This window comes from Caloenas nicobarica, chromosome 2 (genome assembly GCF_036013445.1).
Source record: "Caloenas nicobarica isolate bCalNic1 chromosome 2, bCalNic1.hap1, whole genome shotgun sequence".
Taxonomy (NCBI): Eukaryota; Metazoa; Chordata; class Aves; order Columbiformes; family Columbidae; genus Caloenas; species Caloenas nicobarica.
In genome coordinates this window covers 131506318-131529022 of record NC_088246.1, presented here as the reverse complement: position 1 = coordinate 131529022, position 22705 = coordinate 131506318, and the positions used below count along the sequence as shown (strand labels likewise).

The 22705-nt window shown below is 38.0% G+C and overlaps 1 protein-coding gene across 2 annotated transcripts in view; it reads right to left on the bottom strand.

Annotated features, from left to right (window-relative positions):
- Nucleotides 1–8604: 8604 nt before the first annotated feature.
- Nucleotides 8605–22705, bottom strand: part of KCNB2 (potassium voltage-gated channel subfamily B member 2) — a 192147-nt gene continuing 178046 nt past the window's right edge. For both annotated transcript variants that reach the window (XM_065628009.1, XM_065628010.1), the window contains exon 3: nt 8605–10838. In XM_065628009.1, the coding sequence (XP_065484081.1) occupies nt 8676–10838 (2163 nt within the window). In that variant the 3' untranslated portion in view covers nt 8605–8675. The remainder of the gene's footprint in view (nt 10839–22705) is intronic.

Genomic DNA, 22705 nt, shown 5'->3' with positions numbered 1-22705 from the left:
TTTTTTGTAAAAAATAATGGATTCTGACTTTATTTGCATAGCCAAATGAGTTATTTCTGTACACATTGTCTGCCAGAGATCCCTGTATAATATTGTCAAGTAATGAAATCTAAAGACACTATGGATTACTGCTTTGGTGTATATGCAATGTTCAATGTAAAGTGGTTTCATGCAGAGAACTGAAATGAGACACAGATGATTCATTTACACATTTATTTACTATCCTGCTTATTCTATCAGACTGAAATGGAGAACAATGCATTTATTTTACAGACATTTGACATAAATTAAACAGATATTTTGATGCTGAACAATTGTACAGACTACAACATGCATATTAATATGTAGATTGGTGCAGAAATATTTAGTTGATCAGCAAAAGCTAGTATGACAAAATAATAATCACATTTCCTTTTTTATGAAGTTAGAATGCAGGTGATATGGAGACATTGATACAAATACCACTAAATGTGAGAAGTTATTAGTCTAATGGAATCAAATGGTTAGGTGAAAAAATAAAGCTACTATCAAACAACCTTATCTACAAAAAGAAATTAAATCAAAATGTTTCTAACAAATACACTAATGATGAAAAAAAGCATGTTTGATGCAATTACCATTGCAAAATGCCCTACTATTCCCTTGCCCCAGCCCCAGATACAAACAGCGCATGAAGCAAAAGCAGCATATTCTCCCATAAAATGTCTGGGGCATTTTGTAAAGGCAGATGAATGAGATTAGACAAGACTTATCACATATGCTTTTATCTCCTAGTGACAGTTCTTTTATAGAAAGGTATGTTGTTAATATAGCAATTCATGATGAAAATTTGCTAATTCTGTAAAATTGAACAATAGTGAAGACACTGCTATCGCGCCAAGAGAACTTGAAAAAATACCGTTGTGCTTTTTTTTTGTTTGCAGCATTCAGAGCATTCACAGAGGGATACAAAGTAAAGTTCATTAAACTCAATAAAACTAATAATTGTCATGCTACTGTATCTATGAAACTAACACAGTAATAACTTATGAATTAGTACACATTTTTAGTTGATATTTACAGTGATCTTAAAGCAATAGGCTATGTATTCGACTCTCAGGTTCTTTGTACACTAATCCATTCATATTTCAGCTTATCAGCATGGCTCCTTTGACTTCTGAAAGAGTTATACAGGTAAAACTCTGCATAACTCTTTGAAAATTTAGACGTATAAATCCAGAACTCTGCATCTTAGCAGAAGTACCCCTGATTATCCCCAACAGTGCTTTTTCTTTTTTTTTTTTTCACTTCGTAATACGTGTTACAAACTGTTCCTGTTGCATAAAGCTATAATATATTGCTCCATTCTTCAGTTTTATACAGGCAGAATTCCCATTGGCGTTCTGCTTAAGGACTTCAAGAACAGGCATAAATGTTTTGTATTCTGAACCTCCACTGGGAGATGCTATCTGACCAAAACTTAGAGCAAAAATACCAGTAGAAGACCTATGTCTTTCACCTTGAAATCATTAAAAGAAGATAAGGAATAGGCTTTTTGTTTCTTGCATTACCTTTAACAAGATATGTCCTAGACATCAGAGCAACTAAGCACACTATCAAAACCCTACTAGCCCCCCAGTTTAAATAAATTTCAGCCGATGATCCCAATAGAAAGATACCTAGACATGGTAGACTGGCACGAAATTTTCAGGCTGAGCTTCTGATCCTGCATCACTGCTCAGCCATTTGCAGAGCCATTTGCTCTTATTCACGCCAGTATAAATGAAGAGTTACTGTTAAGTGAAATAGGGCCACTTGCAGTCAGTTTAATCATTCTGCCGATTTAATGATTTTGGAGTGAGAGTCGATCTGGTGCTGTCTGTACTGCCTTAATCAAATGTAACACCAACTTTAGACTAAATTGACTATAGAAATATGCAGTGTTTCAAAGTGTGGTCCAAACTGCAAACCACAACTGTCCAAGGGTTGTAAAGAATTTATTGTTTAGGTGATTCCACTTGGGTTAAGATGGAGAACGCACTGGGGACAATTTCATCTTTGGCTATATATTGCTCTTTTTATGCAATATCACTGATGACAACAGCAAAATTTGTTTGACTAAGGGATTTAGCCAAGACTACAGAGACTGGAGATAATAACCATGGCAGAGATAGTCTATGTCTACATTAGCAAGAAGTGCAACACAATAGAAGCAAATTTGTTGAGGAAAACAGTTTGTGCTGACAATTTACCCCATGTATATCAGGGGTACTATTTGGGACTAGATCTAGTCTGGTACCAAGACCCGAGTGCTTTGTACTGATTGCAGCACAGGAGGTGCCCTCATGGAGCAAGTTTTCTGGTTCGGCTTCATCCAGAAGTAATCCAGTTCACATGGTCCAGGATTGCTCTGTGATGTGAACCGAAGCATGAGAAGCCGAGATACACCGTAATGCCAGTGTAAACATAGCCATAGACTTCCCAATTTAGAAGTATACATTATTCCTGCTCATGTTAAAAATTGATTTAAATGCTTACTTGAGATAAAAAATTACCCTAATGAAATTAATCACCTGGAGTGCTCTTAGAGTCAGGGTTTACATTAACCACAGGACCGCAGTCAATGTCTACGGTAATGACATGTCACCATTCTGTTTGGTTCATGAGTATAATTAGGATAATCTTACCTTTTTGAATTAAATGTTAGCTAATAGCATGTTCTTCAGCTACTTTTAATTTAAAAGAGCAATAATACCTGTGTGCTACTTCCTTGTTCTACAATGGGATTCATCTGGACCTGTGTTAGGTGTCATAAAATAAAATTAAATAGCAATCAGTAAGAATATAGGACTATAAGGTATCGCTGCTGTTTTGGAAGAAATCTCCATTGCACTAAAGGGCAATACTTCTTAAATATCATAACACCACCCTTCTAAAAAATATTATCTAAACCTGCAACAGAACTAATATGAAGACGAGTACATTACTCCACCTGCAGATGCCACATGGTGTATGATTATTGAACAAGAAACCATCAGATGATGAAAACAGTTTTGTCTCTGCCTGCCGAAAGGAAACCAACAGTGTAGCTGCGAAGGATCTGGCTCCCAGAACACCTGATCTGTTTTAGAATGTGAAAGCATTTCAGCTGGAGTTTAAACTGAGTACCACTAAAGAATAAAAACATATTGGACAAGAGACAAATATTCACACTTCCACCTATGGCTCTCTTAATAGCATTTAGCAGCTCTTGCAAAAGCACTGAACAAATGCACTGAAACCTCTTGCAGGTTGAGGGAGACACTGGAGGCCGTCGGAGCATTTGAAAACTAGAAAACGTGAAGCTGTGAGATGCTATGGCTGCAACAGTAACAGAGAGAAATGACACTCAGTTCTTGCTCCTTTGTTCAAATGCAATAGAATCCATCTGGCCATTTCTGCCAGACCACCAAAATGCTTTCCTGATAAACATGACACATCAACTTGTTTGGTGGGTTGTCTTCTAATCGCTCCCAAGAAGAAGCGAAGGTTGATGTTTGGAGGGCAATGGGAAGAGATCCAAAGATCAACAAAGGTAAGAACACACAGTATCTTCTTTTTCAGGAAAGTCTTCTGAAAAATGATTGCAGATCGGATGTTCATGTAGCTGGCGGGTGGTTAAGAACATCACTAAAAATCTCAGTAGAGACCTGTTCATTCTAGGATAAAAATTAAAATGGAGCAGGACTACAATTAAATAATTTGCTACTGGCTTTTTTACCTCATTAAGTGTGAGCAAGGACTATTTTTTATATGTTTTACTGTATCTTTTGTTTATATAGTATATTAAAACATGCCTTGTTTTCTGCCTTTCTTGCCCCTTTGCTGTTTCTTGCTTGATCTATGCTGTCTACTTTGAAAAAAACATATTTCTTGCTTTTTTTTTCCTTTTAAAATATTTTTTTTTCGTGATCGTAATGTTAAACTTTACTCTCTATCCAAATGATTCAAAAAATATATGAATGAAAAAAACCAGTCAGGTAGGCCCTGGACATTTTTACCAGGCTGACTGTATTTGCAATAGGGCTTGAAAAAGACAACTGGCTTTTGTACTACACTGTGGTTTAGATATGTGGTTGAAGAAGTTAATTAAATAATTTGAAGGAAAACCTCATTTCAGATAGACCTAAAGAAACAGAAGCTCCGTCTACATATTGGGGAAGAGACCGACTTTTAAAAGAACTGGTTGTTTTTCAAGGAATAAAAATATGTTGCCTGGTGTTACGTGTAAGGAAAAGGCTCAAGAAGCCAATTATCATTTTGTTATAGGCAAAAATACAATTTTCTGTACACACTTTTGGTTATGTGGTATTGTGCTATAAAGCTCTTCAAGTCAGTTGCTCTAATGTTAGATCAGACATCACCTCTCTGACATCAGTAATGTTTGAATTTGAGACCAATTTTGAAGTGAGGACACAGTGCATTAGATTGCTGCATTAGCACAGAGGCTACTATGTTCTATACAATGAAGCATTAAAAGGCCTTTTGTGTTTTTATTTAAAAAAGTGTATTTTATATAAATTCTATAGTGCAATAACTTCCTGTACCATGTTACATTCGTTATGTTATATGCTTCCCCTGTAAACAGCTTTCCTTCATGAACTTCCTTTGCAGTTTGTGCGATATATTCTTCCCCCCACCCTAGATTTGGATGACTGTGACTATTTACTCAAAAATTGTTCTGATTACTCTGTGAACATCTTTTAAATGTGTACATTTGGTTTCATCATTGAAAATGAATGAAAACTTTGATTCAGGATTCTGCAGTTAGTATAAAATATAAAAAATAGACTGATTGCAAAGCTATCTCCCTGAACAATCTTCATTTTCCAGTGATACAAAGAGTCAGACCCCTTTCAGATGCACAGGGGAGTAACTTCATCCTAAGATTCCTTAAGTTGTTTTGAAATTCCACAGCTGTTGGAGACTTGACTCCAGAACTCAAAAACAACCTTCCCCTTACTCTGGTGAATGGGTAATAAGTCTGAAATGGCTTCAAAGTTTTGAAAAACCAGAAAAATATACTCAGGTAATTTTGCATAATTTGCTACATAGCAATTCATGATGAATTAAATGATCCCGGACTGCACTTCTTACACCTGCTGCACTGGAATGAAAGCTTGGGCCAGTCCTGCAACTGCTCAAGTAAATATTCTGATCAGGGGTTGTACCTGAGCTCGGTATTCAGGAGTGGATCCCATGTATGCAGTCGAGACTGGAAAAAATGGATGCCTCAGCCTGTGCTTCTGGAAATAATATTCAGCATAGTCAAAAGTATATAATGAAATTATACCAAAAGCACTTCTAAAGCTTGATCCTTTTGCTTCCAAGATTTCAAAAAAATACATCTGTTAATAAAGAGAATTGCATTTCCTTTGCCTGTAAAATTTCAAAATAAATGTGCTTCTCTGAAAACATTTAAAATATGGCAGTCAATAAGGGCCTGGTCTTCTCATTTGATTTATATAGTTAAAGCTCCTGTTGATTTTAATCAAGAGAGAGAGACTCTTGCCATCCTCATTTGTATTTCAGTCAGTCCCTTTTTCCATCAGACTCCCATTGGTTTCAGGGGAAATTCATCTGCATAAGGATTGAGGCTTTGATTTTACCACTGTTGACTTGTTAGTGATTTTAATAGGCCAGAATCAGGTTTGCATAAAGTTTAGCTCAGGAGAGCTTAAGGAATCAAATCTCTGCTCCTGCCTTACGTCCCCCATGGCTGGACTCCTCTTTTTCTACCGAGTGGCACAGATCTGAGGGAGCTTTTCCAAAGTGTAAGGGTCACCTGGGGGTAAAAGCACATGGTAGGAACACAACACAGACCTCAGTCTTGCCAGAACAACGTCATTATCTTGAATGGGATTTTTCTGTGGATCCAGAGCATGGGATCAGATCCCATTTGGACTTAGTTTGGTCTTCTTTAGTTCACTAGGATGTAAAGGCAGATCGAACAGGCCCATGTGATTTCATAAAACTGCACATAGAAAATACAGACCAACACTTTAGGCATATAAAAATTGACTGGCATTTAGTTTTAGTCACTGAAAATATCTAGCAATGAAAAAATAAAAATAAATATAGAAGATTAATGACTATAAAATACTCAAGAGCTAAGTTTTGGAACAGTGAGACACAACATGATTGAAAAATGTTAAGCAGAATGCCATATAAACTGGTAAAACTGAATGCAGCAAGAAGTTGCAATGAACTGCAACAAAGGACAAAAAAAAATCATTTTTATTTTGAGAATTAATGACCAGACATTGTTCAGAAAAAATAACATTATATTCCCAGTTTTTCAAATGACTGAAAAGACACCTCAACATTATCTTGTTAAGATAATTAGAAAATTTATGGAAATATAGAGAACATTCTTTTGTTTCTTTGTTTGTTTTTTGTTCTAAACCAAAGGATTGTGCTGGGCTCATTGTTTGGCTTAGTCACCAGAATCCGTGTTTTGGGGCTTTTCAAGCTTGCCTCTTTTCCATGGGCCAGGCTTGAGTGAGGTCTGTGGCATTAGCCCAGCCATTTCAAGCAGAGGGCAACGTTGCAACAAAAATGCTTGCTCTTTGACATTAAATGCATTAGGTGCTGACTTTTACTTATTTAAGTGACAGAAAATGACACATAAGTAAAAATTAACCTAGGTGCACTACACAAAGTAGAAGCCTGCTGTTACAAACCACGCGTTGGTTGGTCTAAAGTGCTTTTAAGGCTTCCATTCTTGCTGTCTCAGTGTCTTTGCAACAGCGCTGATCTGGAAGAAGCATTTGCTCCCTCCTGTGCACGAGGTCGTGCGAGGCCTTGACTCCGGCAACCAGCGCCAGGAGCAGCAGGGAAATGATGCCGGAATTTCTAAACACCTCCTCAGACTTGGAACTGCTGGACCCTCTGGTTGTCCGCTGCGAGGCTGGACTGCTGCTCTTACAAAATTGTTGTAAGGGAGTGTCCAATCTCAGCAGAAAAACAGAGGACAGCAAAACCAGACCTGTATTCTGTTTTCCTAAAAAAAAAATATAAAAATAACATTTTATAGGACATGCCTGTGTAGCAGCATACTTTTGCTTATGATTAGGATGATGAATTTAATACACTTTCTATGATTTAAAGAATTAAAGCGATCTATAGGCTTTTTTGTATCCTAGCATAGCAAGCTATTGGTGCTGGATAAAAAATTAATAGCTTTTTTCAGATAGTGGTTAGATGAGTACTTTGTAAAGAAGGCTATGGATCAGCATCTTTCTTTTATAAAGCTGGAGAATGTCAGAGAAACCAAAGATGCTTTGGCAGGATTGACATTTCCCTTTATTTAAGCATAGGGGAAAGCCTATACTCTGCATTTGGAACAGCCATGGGCATATGGGTGAGGCAAAGTTGGTGAGTCAGCTGATACCTTCTGTCAGTCCAAAGGATTGAACTGAAAAGCACAGACAAGCTTCAGGGCATGGAAGACCTGGGGCAAGTCACATGTACTTGAAACTTGCTTTTTCCAGCTATATGATTTGTGATAATACAAGGTACCACTTCCCCCTACAAAGCTTGTCTCTTATGTCCTTGCACCGCAATGGCTTCAAGAACATTGCCAGTATTGAAGTGCGGGCACTGCATGTAAAGAAAAGGGAAAGAGAGCTCAAAGATCATGTAGAAGCAACTATTGTTAAATCAAAGGAAAAAAAGAATGTGGGTAATTTTTTTTTCTTTAAATACCAAATAAAAAGAAATATTCTAAGAGACTGAGAAGTTTTGGATATGTCTGTATAGCCATTTGGCACTATTTATTGCCATAGAAATAACTCCATGTTTTTTTATTTTAAAACGGAACATTTTTTTTCTTAGTTATGAAATGTTGGCCGTTTTCTATAAACATATCAAATGCTTCAAGTTCTGGTCATTAAATCTTTGCTTTTCCTTACAGGATCATTGATTAAACTGACAAATGCAATAACTAAAGTTATGCAAATAAAAAAAAAAATCATGATTTACAGCACAGATAAACTAAAATACTCTAGTCCTTAATTAACAGATATACTCATGAGCTTTTAAACAGAAAGCAAGATACATGAGATGCTTTAAGTAGAAGTTGCAATTTTGCAACATAAGTCTGTACAAAACCTCCAGGCAGCACGCTGTGAAGGAAGTACCTGTGTCCCAGTAAATGCTTTTTCCATAAATCCTTGTTAACAGTAGCTTTCCCCCCAACCCCAAACTATTTACAAATATATGCATTTTGCAAGCTCAAAGCACCTTGTTTCACATCTTTATGAATGCATGCATTGACATTTCATCCTTTCATGTGCAAATTCTAAAATTCATTGTAACCAAGAAAACAAAACAAGTTAAAAGAGTTCAAAATCTGTCTACAATCATAAGTGAAAGGATCAAAAATGTCAGATGTTGCAGAACACTGGCTCCTAACGGAGCTTGCTTTATTTTATTCACTGTTCTTGAGTCATTTTTTTCTTTTTTTTTTCCAGTTTGTTACAAAAAGCAGTCTTTTTTTTTTTTTTTTTAATTAAACAGTATTTAAACTAAACAACTCTTCATGCCATGCAAAAATAACATTTTATGCACTTTTTTTTGAGGCTTTCCATGTTTTAGTTCATAGGCATTACTAACTGTGTTTTAAGAAAAGTTATTTTTATTGCTTTTGTAACTAGTCACATGCTAGTTTCGCGTGTGGGACAGTAACCAGTTTCTCCCGGACTTGAATGAATTTCTGGGGCAAATAAATGGTTTTCCATTTTGTGACCTTCTTGGTTACTGTCTTTCTTTACCTCACCCCCAGCATGGTAAATGTCTTGGGTACAGTTGTGGCTCATGCTTTTGGGTGAAGAGCTGACCTGTGGCTCCTCTGTTAAATGGTTGCCATCACGGTGTTTATCCCCACAGCAATTTGTCTTGATATCCTGATGCTTTTCATGTTTTATACCATGTAACTCCATAAACTCTTCTTCTTCTCCCGTGTCTATTTCAGTGAAGCTTCTCCTCTCTTTTGAAGGGAAAGTGAAAACCTTTTGTCTGGGAAAGAGAGGGGATGATTTTTTAACAGGTCCCTGACAAAGTGCTGATGCGTCAGCACCAAGTAAAGGTCGTTCACCTTGAGGTGAATTTTCTTCTAGGAGAATGGTGCTGATGTGCTGAGGGGTGGCCTGGGTGAAGTCTGCTCCTGCCGTCACTGGCAGTGGCCTCGCAGTGCTCGGTGGAGTTGGTGGAGCACCACCTCTATTGTCTTTAAAATTAACTTTAAGGGATCTAGATTTTAATGGGTTGCTACCTTTCAGGGAACTTTTGGGGCTTTCCATGGCAGTGTCTAAATGCAAATGACCATGCAAACCAGTTTGGGATCCACTGCCGTCACTGATAACAGCTCTGTCAATTGGATTATAGTCAAAGGTGACATCGGTTGGAGAAAACATTGCATCTTTTGTGAATGATATAAATTGAGAACTCCTTACTCTTTGGTTGCCTTCCAGGTTAACAGCATCGGCTGGAAATCTCATTTGCAAGTGAGAGCCAGGAAACAGAGAAAGGGGAGACCTCTCCGTTTCTGTGAAGTCGGTCGCACAACTGGCAAAACTGTCAATACTGGATGTGCTTCTCATGTCTGTTACGATGTCCATAGGTCCAGTTGGCAACGGATCTCTCTGACCTGAAACTTCTTCCATTTCTATTTCTTCTTCATAGACAGGTGGTTTTGCTGACTGGTCTTGGTAACCAGCATTAAGATTAGGCTGAGACTGAGTTTTAGTAATTTCATTATACAACATCTCCAGTTTTTGGGCACTGAGGTGCTGTGGGCTGGAGGATGCTGCGGTGTTGTTTAATTGCTCATGGGAGTCCTGTTGACTAACTTCTTGATATTTGTTCTCATAAGACTTGTTTGAGCTTGTTTCAGACATTGTCCTTCTGGCCCACTTCCACCGGCTTGGGGACAGGTGGTTGTCATCAGGTGTCTCCTTTGGATTGTCTGCTTCTCCGGGCTTACCTGAATCTACTGCTACATCTATCATTTCCATGCTGCGAGCAAAGGCATCTTTCAGATTCATGGAGACAATACTGCCATTTCTTTTCGCTCGCTCAAGTGCTTCTCTCCTTTTAATTGCCTTTTCCTGTCTTTTCTGCTCCTTATAAAACTCTGAGAAATTGTTCACAATAATTGGTATGGGCAGGGCTATGACTAGCACTCCAGCGATACAACAAAGTCCTCCAACTATTTTACCTAATAACGTCTTAGGATAAATGTCACCGTATCCTACAGTAGTCATAGTGATTGTTGCCCACCAGAATGATGCAGGGATACTGGTAAATTTTGTAGCATCCTCATCCTTTTCAGCAAAGAATACAAGACTCGAAAATATCATTATTCCCATGGCTAAAAATAATATCAACAAGCCTAATTCATTGTAACTCCGCCTCAGCGTAAAACCTAAAGACTGAAGGCCTGTTGAATGTCTGGCGAGCTTAAGAATCCTTAGGATCCTCATAATACGAAATATCTGAACCACACGTCTGACGTTTTGGAACTGCAGGACACTTTTATTGGACTCCGTGAGGAAAATGGTGACATAGTACGGCAAGATAGCCAGTAAGTCAATGACATTTAACGGGCCTTTGAAGAACTTCCACTTATTTGGTGAGGACAGAAAACGCAAAAGGTACTCCATGGTAAACCAAGCAATACACACAGCTTCAACGTGTGCTAGCTGAGGGTTGTCATTTGGCTGCCCAAATTCATCTATTTCTTGAAGCTCTGGCAGCGTGTTAAGAGACAAAGCAATGGTGGACAGTACGATGAACAGAATGGACACAATGGCCAAAATCTGTAAAACAAAATAAACAATGTTTTGGTTAGACTGATACAGGTGTATTTGTCAGGGCTTGCTCAAATCCTTTCAAATGTGCATGAGTCAAATAAATTCAGAATGGTGGAAGCTGTTTTGGCCTCTGCATTCATTATTTGATTTTAATGTTTTGATTTTTGCACAGAGAGAAAACATTAGAATCATTTTAGACTGGTCAAAACCTGATGGTGTCACTGCCCGCAGTAAAACAATTCATTTCAGAAAGCAAGCCATGACTGGTCTTGCCATTTTTAAATTACAATGGGAGGTGCTATGCATTATTGCAAGTTGCTGAGTGAAGAATATAAAGTTCCTGCTAATGTGCAGAACATTATTAGTTTTCTGCATTAAGTGTAATTGCGTAAAACTATACACAGTGTGCGGAAGTGACTGGGACATACCACGTGTGAGCTCTCAATTTAGTACTACGTAGTGCACACCTTCCTAAATTATGAGACAAAAGTCAAAATTAAGAAGAGCAAACAAGAAACATTGTTCAGGAGACTAGTCTTGCCGAATTGTAATGTCTAGATAAATTTCAGGTGTGACAAGAATTGAAGGTACTGGCCCTGAATTGGGTTGAGAGAGCAAGATGTTAAAAAGTAAGCACTAGTATGAAGATGAACCCAGTTTCTCATCATGATTAAAATGTGCAAGTAGAGGAATGCTTCCTAGAAATAATGTTTCAATTTCTGTCTCAGGAGACAGGTTTTCTGAAATATTTTGCAGTTCAATTTGATAAAGTTTAGGCACCTCCATACCTCACAGCCTTTCATTTTGCCTGGAATAGCTGGTCATTCTCATTTACAGAATCAATATTACGAGAAAAGAAATGAATAAATGAGAGAACCTAATGATTTTCCTACAAAGTTTAGTTATTCATACTTGAAGGAATATGGGCAGCTTTCAGATAGCGTGTGAAGTGTTGAAGTGATGCAAAAATTATTAAAACACTTTACTTGGGAAAAATATATTGTTTTGGTTAGGAGTTCTAAGTGAATCCAGGTTTCTATTAGAAATATTTTTAAAAAATGTTTTCTGTTTTAAAGATCAGTTTAAGCTCATTCATAAAAGCATTTGCTCTCATTTCTCAGAAATGGTACTATTAAATCCATTTGGTGGTGTTTGGTGTTCTTCCAAGGACTTGCAAAGTCTGACAAAATTGCTGTAACACCCAAGAAGAGCGAAATACAGCTAAGCAGAATGCAGGTGTGAGGAGTACATGGGGAGAGATTGGTCACAGTGGTGATACAGCTCCAGAAATGGAAAAGCTACCTCACTCTAGCTTTGAAAAAAATAGCAGTGAGCCTGTTCCAGCTCTGGGTTACTAAGTGCACATTCAGCTCTCTAAACACAATCTGAAATTGCTCATGGTGTGAGGGTCCCTATTTGGCATAATCTGGTACTTATGTGCTATATTTGGCCTTTTTCAGCTAATAATGGTACAGAACAGGTAGAATCTTTCATATTTTGAAGTATTCCAAACAGATTTGTATCTCTCCCTCTCTCCCTACCAGTGCTGCTTCTGCTTTTCTGCCTTTTTTTTTAGCCATATTTATTGAAGGAATAAGATCCATTCATTTCTCCTGCCAACTGAGTTGTGGACCACCTATCTTCATCCTTCAAACAGGCCACCCAGTAAACATACTCTAGTTAATCCACCTCCTTTAGGAGGGCTATACATCCCTTTAAAACAACAGCAAAAGAAGACAGTGTTAGTAAAGAATGAAGGCAGTAACACTGCATACCTAGGCAGGGCTGCTTAATGAAATTTGTGATGTTCCATAGCTAGGACAGAGGCAAACAAAAGGCAACACTATCAGAGAGCAATAACCACCTTTCAAATTGTGAAAGTTGCCTGTATCAGATTTCACTGTGAAAAAGCTTGAAGCTTAAATAAGATATACTAGCTTTTCCACTTCACTGACATTACTGTGAAATACCTAGTGCCTGCTTGAGTTCTCTTACATGCTCAAGAACATAATCATACTTTCCAAATGCGAAGAACGAATAAACATGGCACAGATCTAAATTGTTGAGCTTGCAGTTTCTGTCAAATTGATGTCTTCCTCATTGGGACGGGCATTGGAAAGGAAATAATAGCATAGGAAAAAGCTGTATAATACAAGGACATGATTACTTGACATGAGTTTTCTTAAAAAAGAAAATCATGAGAACATATGTATCTGCTTGTCACCAAAGTGGCTTTGATTAGGAATCAATGGTGTTTTAGTCTGTCATGGGGAATTTATTTTATGCCTAAATGTTCACCAGCATACAAAAGATCCTAGAAAAGAGTCTTGAAGACAAAACTTCCCCATTCAGAGTTGCCACCCAGGGCGTTTTCTTGACAACAACCATCTATTTGTTCCAGCCATTCATTTATATGCTGGTAACATGCAAACCTTAACTGTGCCAGCTATTTTAATAATATATACAGGATAGCAGGCCTGGATTTTTTAGTGTATTGTCTATAAGCATGAGTCTGTTATTGGTGAAAAAAATTTACAGCAAAGGAAAGTGTTTTGCTTTCTTCTAATGTAAGAATCCCAAGCTTTTATTTCACAGAATCACACAGAATCACAGAATGTTAGGGATTGGAAGGGACCTCAAAAGATCATCTAGTCCAATCCCCCTGCCAGAGCAGGAAAACTTAGGTGAGGTTACACAGGAAGGCGTCCAGGCGGGTTTTGAATGTCTCCAGAGAAGGAGAATCCACAACCCCCCTGGGCAGCCTGTTCCAGTGCTCTGTCACCCTCACTGAGAAGAAGTTTCTTCTCACATTTAAGTGGAACCTCTTGTGTTCCAGCTTGAACCCATTACCCCTTGTCTTACTGTTGGTTGTCACTGAGAAGAGCCTAGCTCCATCCTCGTGACACCCACCCTTTATATATTTATAAACATTAATGAGGTCACCCCTCAGTCTCCTCTTCTGCAAGCTAAAGAGACCCAGCTCCCAGCTTATTTGTCTGGGGCTTTGTTGTGTAATTAAAGTTGTGCATCATTCCACACACAGTATGTTTTAATTATTGCAATTGATTAGATTTTACAACTCGTTAGGCAAAGAATGATGGGGATCACTGGGAAGAAGAATAGCAACTATGAGAAAAAGAAGAAGGAAAAAAAAGGATTACCTATTCTGAGTCAACATAAAGAACACTTTGCAGTGTTATGCTGGTAAATCCTCATAGAACAGATATAGCTTATATTAACAGAAGAAGTGCGTTTATAAGAAAGACCTGTAGCAACCTGCTAGGCCAGCTGTGCTGATACAGAAGCTGAATCTTTCCCAGAAAAAATTTCAGTGTTCTGGGCATGTTTCTGGAACTGTATTCTGGACTGAAATGCCTTGAAAAGATTGCGTACTCCAGGTAATAAATCTATGACCACAGTTAAGCTATATAATTCTTGACATACTATTTTTAATCTGCATTTCAGAAAATGAACAATATTCTGTTTAAATGAGAGATTCTGGCAGTTTATGTCATTTAGCTATGGTTCTACAAAAACACATAAAAATCCAACTCTCATTAAACATTAAAAATATTTCCTTATAAATTGCAAAATGTTTCTAAAAGAATGGGTATATTTAAATTGCTTCTTTATGGGCTGGATATGAGACATACAAATCTGCTGCTGATGCAATGAATAATAAAACATTCCTTAACAATGCAGTCTTAACAGGCTGCTCCAGGTAGTGTTGTTTCTGATTTTTGTGGGGGGCAAGGACTGGTAGCAATCTTCTGAAAATGTAGTGGTTTGCCAGTATTCAATTGCCACTAAAAGGTGGCTTTTTTTCCTGTGCACCCATCTCATCACTCATTATTGCCAGCACTGTGAGGATTTCTGCATAGAATAAGCATACAAACTAAGGCAGAAAATAAAGACGTAATGGAATAGGCTTCAGATTGCTCCTTGCATTTCTGCAATAACTGACATTGTGAAAAGGCTTCTGACATAACTGATGTGCCAGTGTTATTGTTACATGAAGCAGGGCAAAAGTATACATCAGGCTCACATAGCTGCTCAGGGAAAGTTCAGTTGAGCCATATCTAACAGCCAGTGCAGTATATTTGATGAATATAGGTTTCAATCTGTAATCGGGTAAAGCTGTATTAGCAGAGTTGTTTCCTTAGTTTTTGTTTCAGGGTAGGATCTGGACCATTTCAGTAACAGACAGAAATATAGTCTCACTACTTTTCAAATCTCTAGCCTTCGCAGGCACTGAAGTATATCACACTGTTATATATTATTCTCTTTCTGTTTTTTCTTTCTCTCTTTTCTTTTTCTTTCTTTTTCATTCTTTCTAAATTTATGATTTTATCTTCAAATAAAGTGCTCTGACTGTAGAAAAAAAACTCAGAGAAACAGTCATCACTTAGCTTTTGAAAGACTTCTGATAGCAGTTTCTGGAGAACTGTATCAGGTTTCTTGGACACTAAGCTATATATTCTCAGAAGCATCTGCTCTTGTGAAAGAGGTGTCTAGATCTAGTTTTGGGCAGATAGAAGGCTAAAGTTGGCCTAGATTCTTCAGAGAAACCTGAGAGCTACCAAGTGTGGTAGCCAGCAGCTGTATCTTGCATGCAAGTGTCCTTAGCCCATAGCGCAGAGCTCCCAGCTTGCCGCCAGGCCATTCACCCACTTAGAGCCACGCTGGCAGAAGCAGAAGGTCAGATCGTGGAGGTTTTCATATTTCTGATGGAGCAAGCCCATGAAAGTGGAGGACATATTTGTAGGCTTGATGGGAAGTTTATGACAATCAGTTTACATCAGCAACATCCTTTACTGGCAACAGTCTGCAGACTGTGATATTGAGTTCACAATGGAACAAAAAATTTTGCTCAATAGGAGCACTGTTTTGTACCTCTGCCTAAATCTGTCTGTGTTGTATTCTTAACACCTGGGAATATTTAAATGAGATGCTCATTGGAGCAGCAAAGACAACACTACAAATTGAGCTGCCTTCCAACCATAAGCACTATCACGTAAGGACTTTCCAAGGACAGTCAGGACATCCATCTGGAGATATTGAGGGGAAGGGCCCCTTACACTTCCCTTCAGCAGTGCAAAGGAAAAACAAATTTTTACATTTACAAACTGGATAAGTACATGGATATTGTACCAGCTGATAGTAGCATGTATCAGTACAGCACCATAGCACTGCCTTCAGAGCTGCCACTGCTGTTCCTTGCTAGATGTTGCAGAACAAGGTCATGAGATGGCATCTCTGTCCCTGGTCTCTTCATTGTGTCCCATCATTGGGTTCCTGGGACTTCCCAGTTACAAGCATCACTTCTTCCTTCTGGCTCAGCATTCTACATTGTGCTGCTCTGCAGAGGGGACTGTATTCAGCTCACACCTGCCTGCTGGCAATTCTGCCCTCAAAATGCATTCCAGTGGGTCACAGCTCCCACCATGAACAGTCTGGCAGACTTAGGGTCTTTTACTTTGAATCTGAGGCCACACTGACAAAGTTCAACAGAGAGGCAAGACATTTTGCTACTGATAACAGGGTATGGCCTTTACTGGCTAATGCTCTTTATTAACATAAGGTCCTTGGCCAGGAGACATGAAAAAGGAGACAAATAGTGACAAACCCTACTTGGATTTGGTCCAAACTGGAACATAATGGAGTTATGGCAAGCCTTAAGCATGCCAGTTCTTGCCAATCTTAATAGTTCTGCAACACTGAAAATTATTGAAGAGTAGATGTCTTGTGTATGCTTGCAAATACTTCATGTCATGGAAAAATTAATTGCCAGTTACTAAAATTACCAATTTAAAATGATCCTAAAACTATTACTGAGAAATAAATAAGACATCAGCCTCCAGTCGGGTCAAGTACTCTGACCTCAGCCCCTGCTTTGTCATTCATTATTAGACCTGAGTCAGTATGTGCAAGAGTGAAGACAGAATTTCTTGATGTAGTAAGAAAGAAGTTTGTATCATTCTCTCAAAGTCTCAAAACAGACATCCTTGTAGTTACCTTATAGGGCCTGGAAACCATCATTTCTAGGGGAAAATTGCCACTGCTTGTGCACATCTACCCTTTCAGAGTACACCTGTCATCTCTTTTTACCTCTCTAGAATAACCTCTGATTGCAGACTCCTGGCACAGGTCTAACAGCTCCACATAGAATACAGTGCTTAATTTTTGAAAAAGAAGATGGAGGAGAGGGGAATAATTTAACAGAATAACATAAATTTACTTCAGGTTACAGCTCCATCACAGTTGCCCTTTCAGGAGCACATCTGATAATGGCTCTGACAGCATGTGTAATCACTGAACGGCTTCTCTCTGCTACTCTCAGTCTCCTTCTTTGATGACATTATTTAGAATTCTGAACTTTCATTTCCACTTTTTCCTAGACCATTATTATTAATATTTTTCAGGACTCCATTTGAATTTTCTGCATTGATCTTTCAGGGATATTCATTAAGGCTGACATTAACCTCCATGTATGAGGGCTAAGCTCTTAGTGTTGCACTTATCTGGCACCCAAGTGATGCACAGTCTTTTCTTTCTGTCTCTTTGCACTTGAATGAATGTCACCTTAAAGGCTCAGGCTAGAAATGCTCTTTTAGGAGATTTTCACTAAAGATTTCATGACTAGTTCCACAGAGACTCCGTATCATATCTTTAGATGTAAGTGGCTACTAGTTCATCAGTAGATGTGCAGCTGCTGCTCTGCCTTCAGTTCAGCTTGACAGCCCCAAGTTCCCATTAAGCCAGTGAATTCAAGGACTACTGGATGTTTATTCATGGTTCCATGAAGTTCAGACTCTACCTAAGTAGCCATTTCTCAAGTGGCAGATGTCCAGGGATGTGCTGTCCTATCAAGATCACCCAGACTGGGAGCCAACAAGTGCAGCAGTGAGGCTGAAGGCAGGTAGTCAGACAGACTTGCCTTTGCTTGTCATATGGTGTCTTTCGCTCTGTGTCTCAGGGGGCTCAAGAAGGGTAGTAGTTTGCTGCACACCAATTCCAGTATGCATGGGACACTAATGGTGACAAAATCAGCATGATCATAGTGATGATCAGTCTAGCAGAAGGGGTAATAACAGGTAGTTAAAGCTGAGATTTTATTGAGAGGTCACTCAAACTTCTTCAAGTGCAGCTGTATCTAAGCTGGTATTTTGAAACTGACTCTGGCAGATTTACCTGACCTGAGAAACTACTACGGCCTTGGCACATCCTTCACTTCAGACCTTCAGTCATAAAGCCTTTCTCTGTAGCTGATATCCTTCCTGCTTGAGAGCCCTGTGTGAGCTCCTTTTTTTTTCACAAAGCCCTTCCATACCTACCTGTCTTCTACTTTGTGCTGACTTTCCTATTCCACAGACTAATATTTGCTTTAGAAGACCTAGACCGTCATGGGACATAAATCTTCTCAGGGAATGATCCCATGTTCTTTGAGGGCAGCCTGGTATACTTCTAATTCAAATTAACAGTAATAGTAAATATTAATAAAATACATCTCTCCTGCATTGTGTTACAGGTAGATGACTGGTTTTTGTACTTACGCTATTAGGATAACAGTAATAGAATACATCCCTCCTGCACTCTGTGGTGGGCAAACTGCATTTACTTTATGACTTGATTATTCCTTTCAGGAAGGATGACCTTGGAGTTTGCACCACCTAGAATTTCAGCATGAGGATTTAGTAAAATGCAGGTTTGAGCATTTGATTATGGCTGAATATGGAGGTGGCTTGATGTAAGGCAATATTCCAGTGAATAATATAGGAAAATGAGAGCCCTGGGAATGTGGACTGAGGGGGCCATTAAAGTCTATTAGAACACTAGTGGTACATTAGCTACATCATAAAAATCAAGTACAGTATTGCTAAATACAGTATTACTAAATATTGCAACAAAAAAGTGGTGACAGAGATCCTGCAGACCAGAGAGATGGCACTAGGCACAAGTAAGAGGTGACAGATTGCAAGTGTGGCTGTTACTGGGCCTTAGCACAGCCCTGAATAAACCTGCTGTAAATAATTATGAGCAAAAGTTCAGGATGATACTGGGGGTGTCTGTTAGATTGGCAAATATGTGAGACCTTCAGTAGTCACAGAGGAAGGTAATCTTCATGGCTTGGGAAGAGGCATATGTATTCAGTTCAGCATGAAAGGAGTCAACTCTGAGTACTATTTGTTTAGCATAAAGCTAATGAACATTAATTTGGACTTGTTAACAGATTAAAATCCATATCAAGTCAGTTCTAACATTTTTTTAGTTGAACAGCAAATGGCTATGTCAGGTAGAGACATGAAATCAATCATTTCATGATAAATATCAAACTGCCCACTAGTACTTAATGTATTCATAGAAGAAATGGCAGACCCAGAGTCACTTTAAGTGAATGGGAATAGCTTTATTTTTTTTCACTAAGAATTGGATAAGCCCATGAATTTGTCTGTCATATTATTGACAGAAGGGGAGCTAGTACTCTTTTGAAATTAGAGGGCAACTAGTTCAATCAATTAAATAATTTCATGTAATGTATGTTAAAGTGAAAATAAAAAGTATATCTAGCTAAAGCTTTATTTTTACATTACAGATACACATACAAAAATAACTTAAAGAGGCATGTTAAAGGCTTCATTTATAAAACGGCTTTGTGTCTGCAGAGCTTTTTGACCTCTCTAAATACTACTTTTAGATGAAAGAATTTGCCCATATGCGTAAGAAAAGTCGAGTAAATTTATCAAAAATAAGTTAGGTGTCTTCATAAAGTCTGTGCATGTCCTCATTCAGCAGTTTTTCAAACCTTTTGATGACCACAGCTGGCATGTTTCTTATGTTTAGTTTGTGTTTTGCACTCGCTGTCTGCTTTTTGGGCAGTGAAAGCTGATTATCACTTAGATGAATGTGCTAGGATCTTCAAGAGTTCCATTTAAGTCACGACACAGAGCTTGCAGTTTCCAGCTCTTTTGCACAGCAGACCATAGGCAAGACCTGTTCTGCATTCCTTGCACACACAAAACATTGGCTTCATGAGCACCAATTTCATTTTAAAAACAAAAACCGCACCCCAAACCACTATCCCAGCCCTCAGCCCAGCGCGGAGGTTCCCGCTCCCCTGGCAGCGGCGGGGCCGGCCGCGGGAGCTGTCCCCGCCACGGTGCTGAACCGGGGGCCCGCGAGTGCCGCGGGGCGCGGGCCTGGCGCACCCCCGGTCACTGCAGAACGTTTTATCCCATCACCTTAAACACACGAAGGTATGGAAAGTGTGCAATTTATCAAAATAATACTGGGAAACAGAGGTAATGCTGGCACAAGATTTGTTCCTCTGACAGAATACCATTGAAGTAGGCTGGAAAATGTCGCCAGAGGGAAGAGATTTCTTTTTACTGCTTGACTTTAAATAAGCAGGAGCAATGAAAAGTCAAAGCTCAATTGTTTAGCTCTAAGAAGTTCTAGTATAGGCTGTTGAATGGGTGTAATGGGGACAATCAACACACATGATGTATAGATTTACTGATTTTGATATTAACATTTAACTTTAAACAGAAAGCTGGATGTAACTGATTTCAAACAGAAATGCTTTGGAAATTAGAAATTAAATTTCTTGGTTCTCCATGCTTGTACTTGGCATTTAGTTTTAACTGAATTTGTTTACAGTGGAGACCTCAGATTATTAACCAGGACTGTACACTTAAGTCTAATTTGCTGACAACTATATTAAGATTATTGTTTAAACTATTCTCATTCTATCATCTTTTTACTGTTGATTGAGACTGTCTTTTAGTAATATAATATAGTGAGTAAGGATGACCCGCCACCTGAAGACTGCTGTTGTCTATCAAAGAGATTTGCTACTCAGCCTTATTTGAAATTATGACAGGCACAAAATTCAGACATAATCTTTACTCACACTTTTAAAATAACTTTTCTATCTTGGCTTCATGTAAATTTCTATATATATTTCAGAACTGCTGCTCCATATAAAACATCTACATCAATCTATAGGTTTATATAAAGCTTATGCCAATATTTCCCACACTTGTGGAATGAGAGAAATTGTTAGGGAAATGAAACCAGCCTGTTGTTTCCTCTTTTGCAATACAGTCATGTGCAGTTAAAGGCCTGCATATCTTAACTGTCTTCTTTTTACTAACAGTAAGGTGACTTCCCTTTCTTTCTCCCTTTTCCCTATAACCATTTTAGACTTCTGTTGGAAATATACATAATATGATACTTTTTTTCAGAACTACATAGGGTCACATTAATGACATTTAAAATATTAACTATAGCTTTCATATCATATCACATGGTTTAGGATGCTGTAAAATTCTAACAGACATTGATTTATTAGTTACACTCATTTCATGCTTCAAAGACTATGCCCATAAGCATGGGAACTATGGACTTACTAAATATAAATGAAAAAAAAAAGAGCGAGAAAAAAAAAGAGAGATCAAGCTGAAAAAATAGATCTACTTATCAGCCTTTAGGTTTTTTTGCATCTCTTGGAGAAATTGCCATCTATACATTTTCCCTTCACAACCTAAAGGACTTAATTCTCTGTGAGGTTTTCAGATCCTTGAATTAATAAAATGTACTATAAATATACCCCCAAAAGAATATTAATTCAACTTTAGAGTCAAGTCCTGACATATCATATTTTTATTTTATGCCTATCTTGTTATAAATCATTAAACAATATTCAGTTGCCTGTAACTGAAATTTCCTCTTTTCAGTATGTTTTATTAAGAAAATATTTAATATTCTTTAATTTCTTTAACAGTAAATTTGATTATTCTAATTATACAACAACCCTACCAAAACATATTGATAGCACAGTCATCAAATTATATAGTATGATGATGCCTTGACAATCCATTCATAACTCCCCTAAGAAAGAAGGAACTACTTAACTGTTATTTTAAAATATCTTTTTCTGTCCATGGTTCACTGCATATTGGTCTTTATTAACTTTTAAATGTAGAAGCTCTTTGCTTAAATAAAACTCTAAAAGTTAAATACATTGTTAGGAAAAGTTAATTCTAGGAGGTGAAAGATGCACAGCAGTTTAAATAAGATTCTAGTCAATCAAATCAACAAAGAAAACTGATTTGGTTAGATGTAGATGTGTTATAAAAATTTCCCACCAGTTTCAGTACCATGAAGACATGTTACTGAGAAGCAAATCTGACAACTTGAGAAAACAGAGAAGAAACTAAGTAGTTAGTAAAGTTCTGTAAATGCAAAGTAAAAGCTAGCATTCATAGGCTACATCTACACTGCAGACTGAGGTGGAGTGGAGCCCTGTTTAGATTAGTTCTAAATAAACCACCAAGGACAACAAAGCCAAAGCAGTTGTTGCAGCATGGAAATTGTGATTCTTACATAAAATATTTAAGCAGCTTAAATATCAACATCATCAGAAAACAGATGGAGAACTCAAGTGAGGGCTCTTTAGAGTAACACCATAGCAGAAAGCAGCCTGCTGAATAAACTCATGGAACTCAACCTCTGATTTCCCCTACCATGACCCGAAAGCATCTGTAGAGCTGATTAAATTAGTTGGGTGAGAGTTAGCCTAACACGAATCATTTGGATGATGGATCTTTTACAACGTTTTTGCCTTAATCTTGTTTCTGTTAGAAAGGATGTAGTTCAGGAAGAATGGCTTTTGCTGCTGACAGCTAAAATGGCACTCCAGAGCATTCAACAGCTTGGTGGAAAACAGCATACTTTAAGAAAGGTCTAAACTAGGCATGGGTTCAGATAACCTCTGAAGGTGCAATAAATATTTGTCCTGCACATCCTGACTCTATCAGATAATTTAAGGAGGTAATATAATCAGACCTTATTGCTATTACTGGTAATGAACC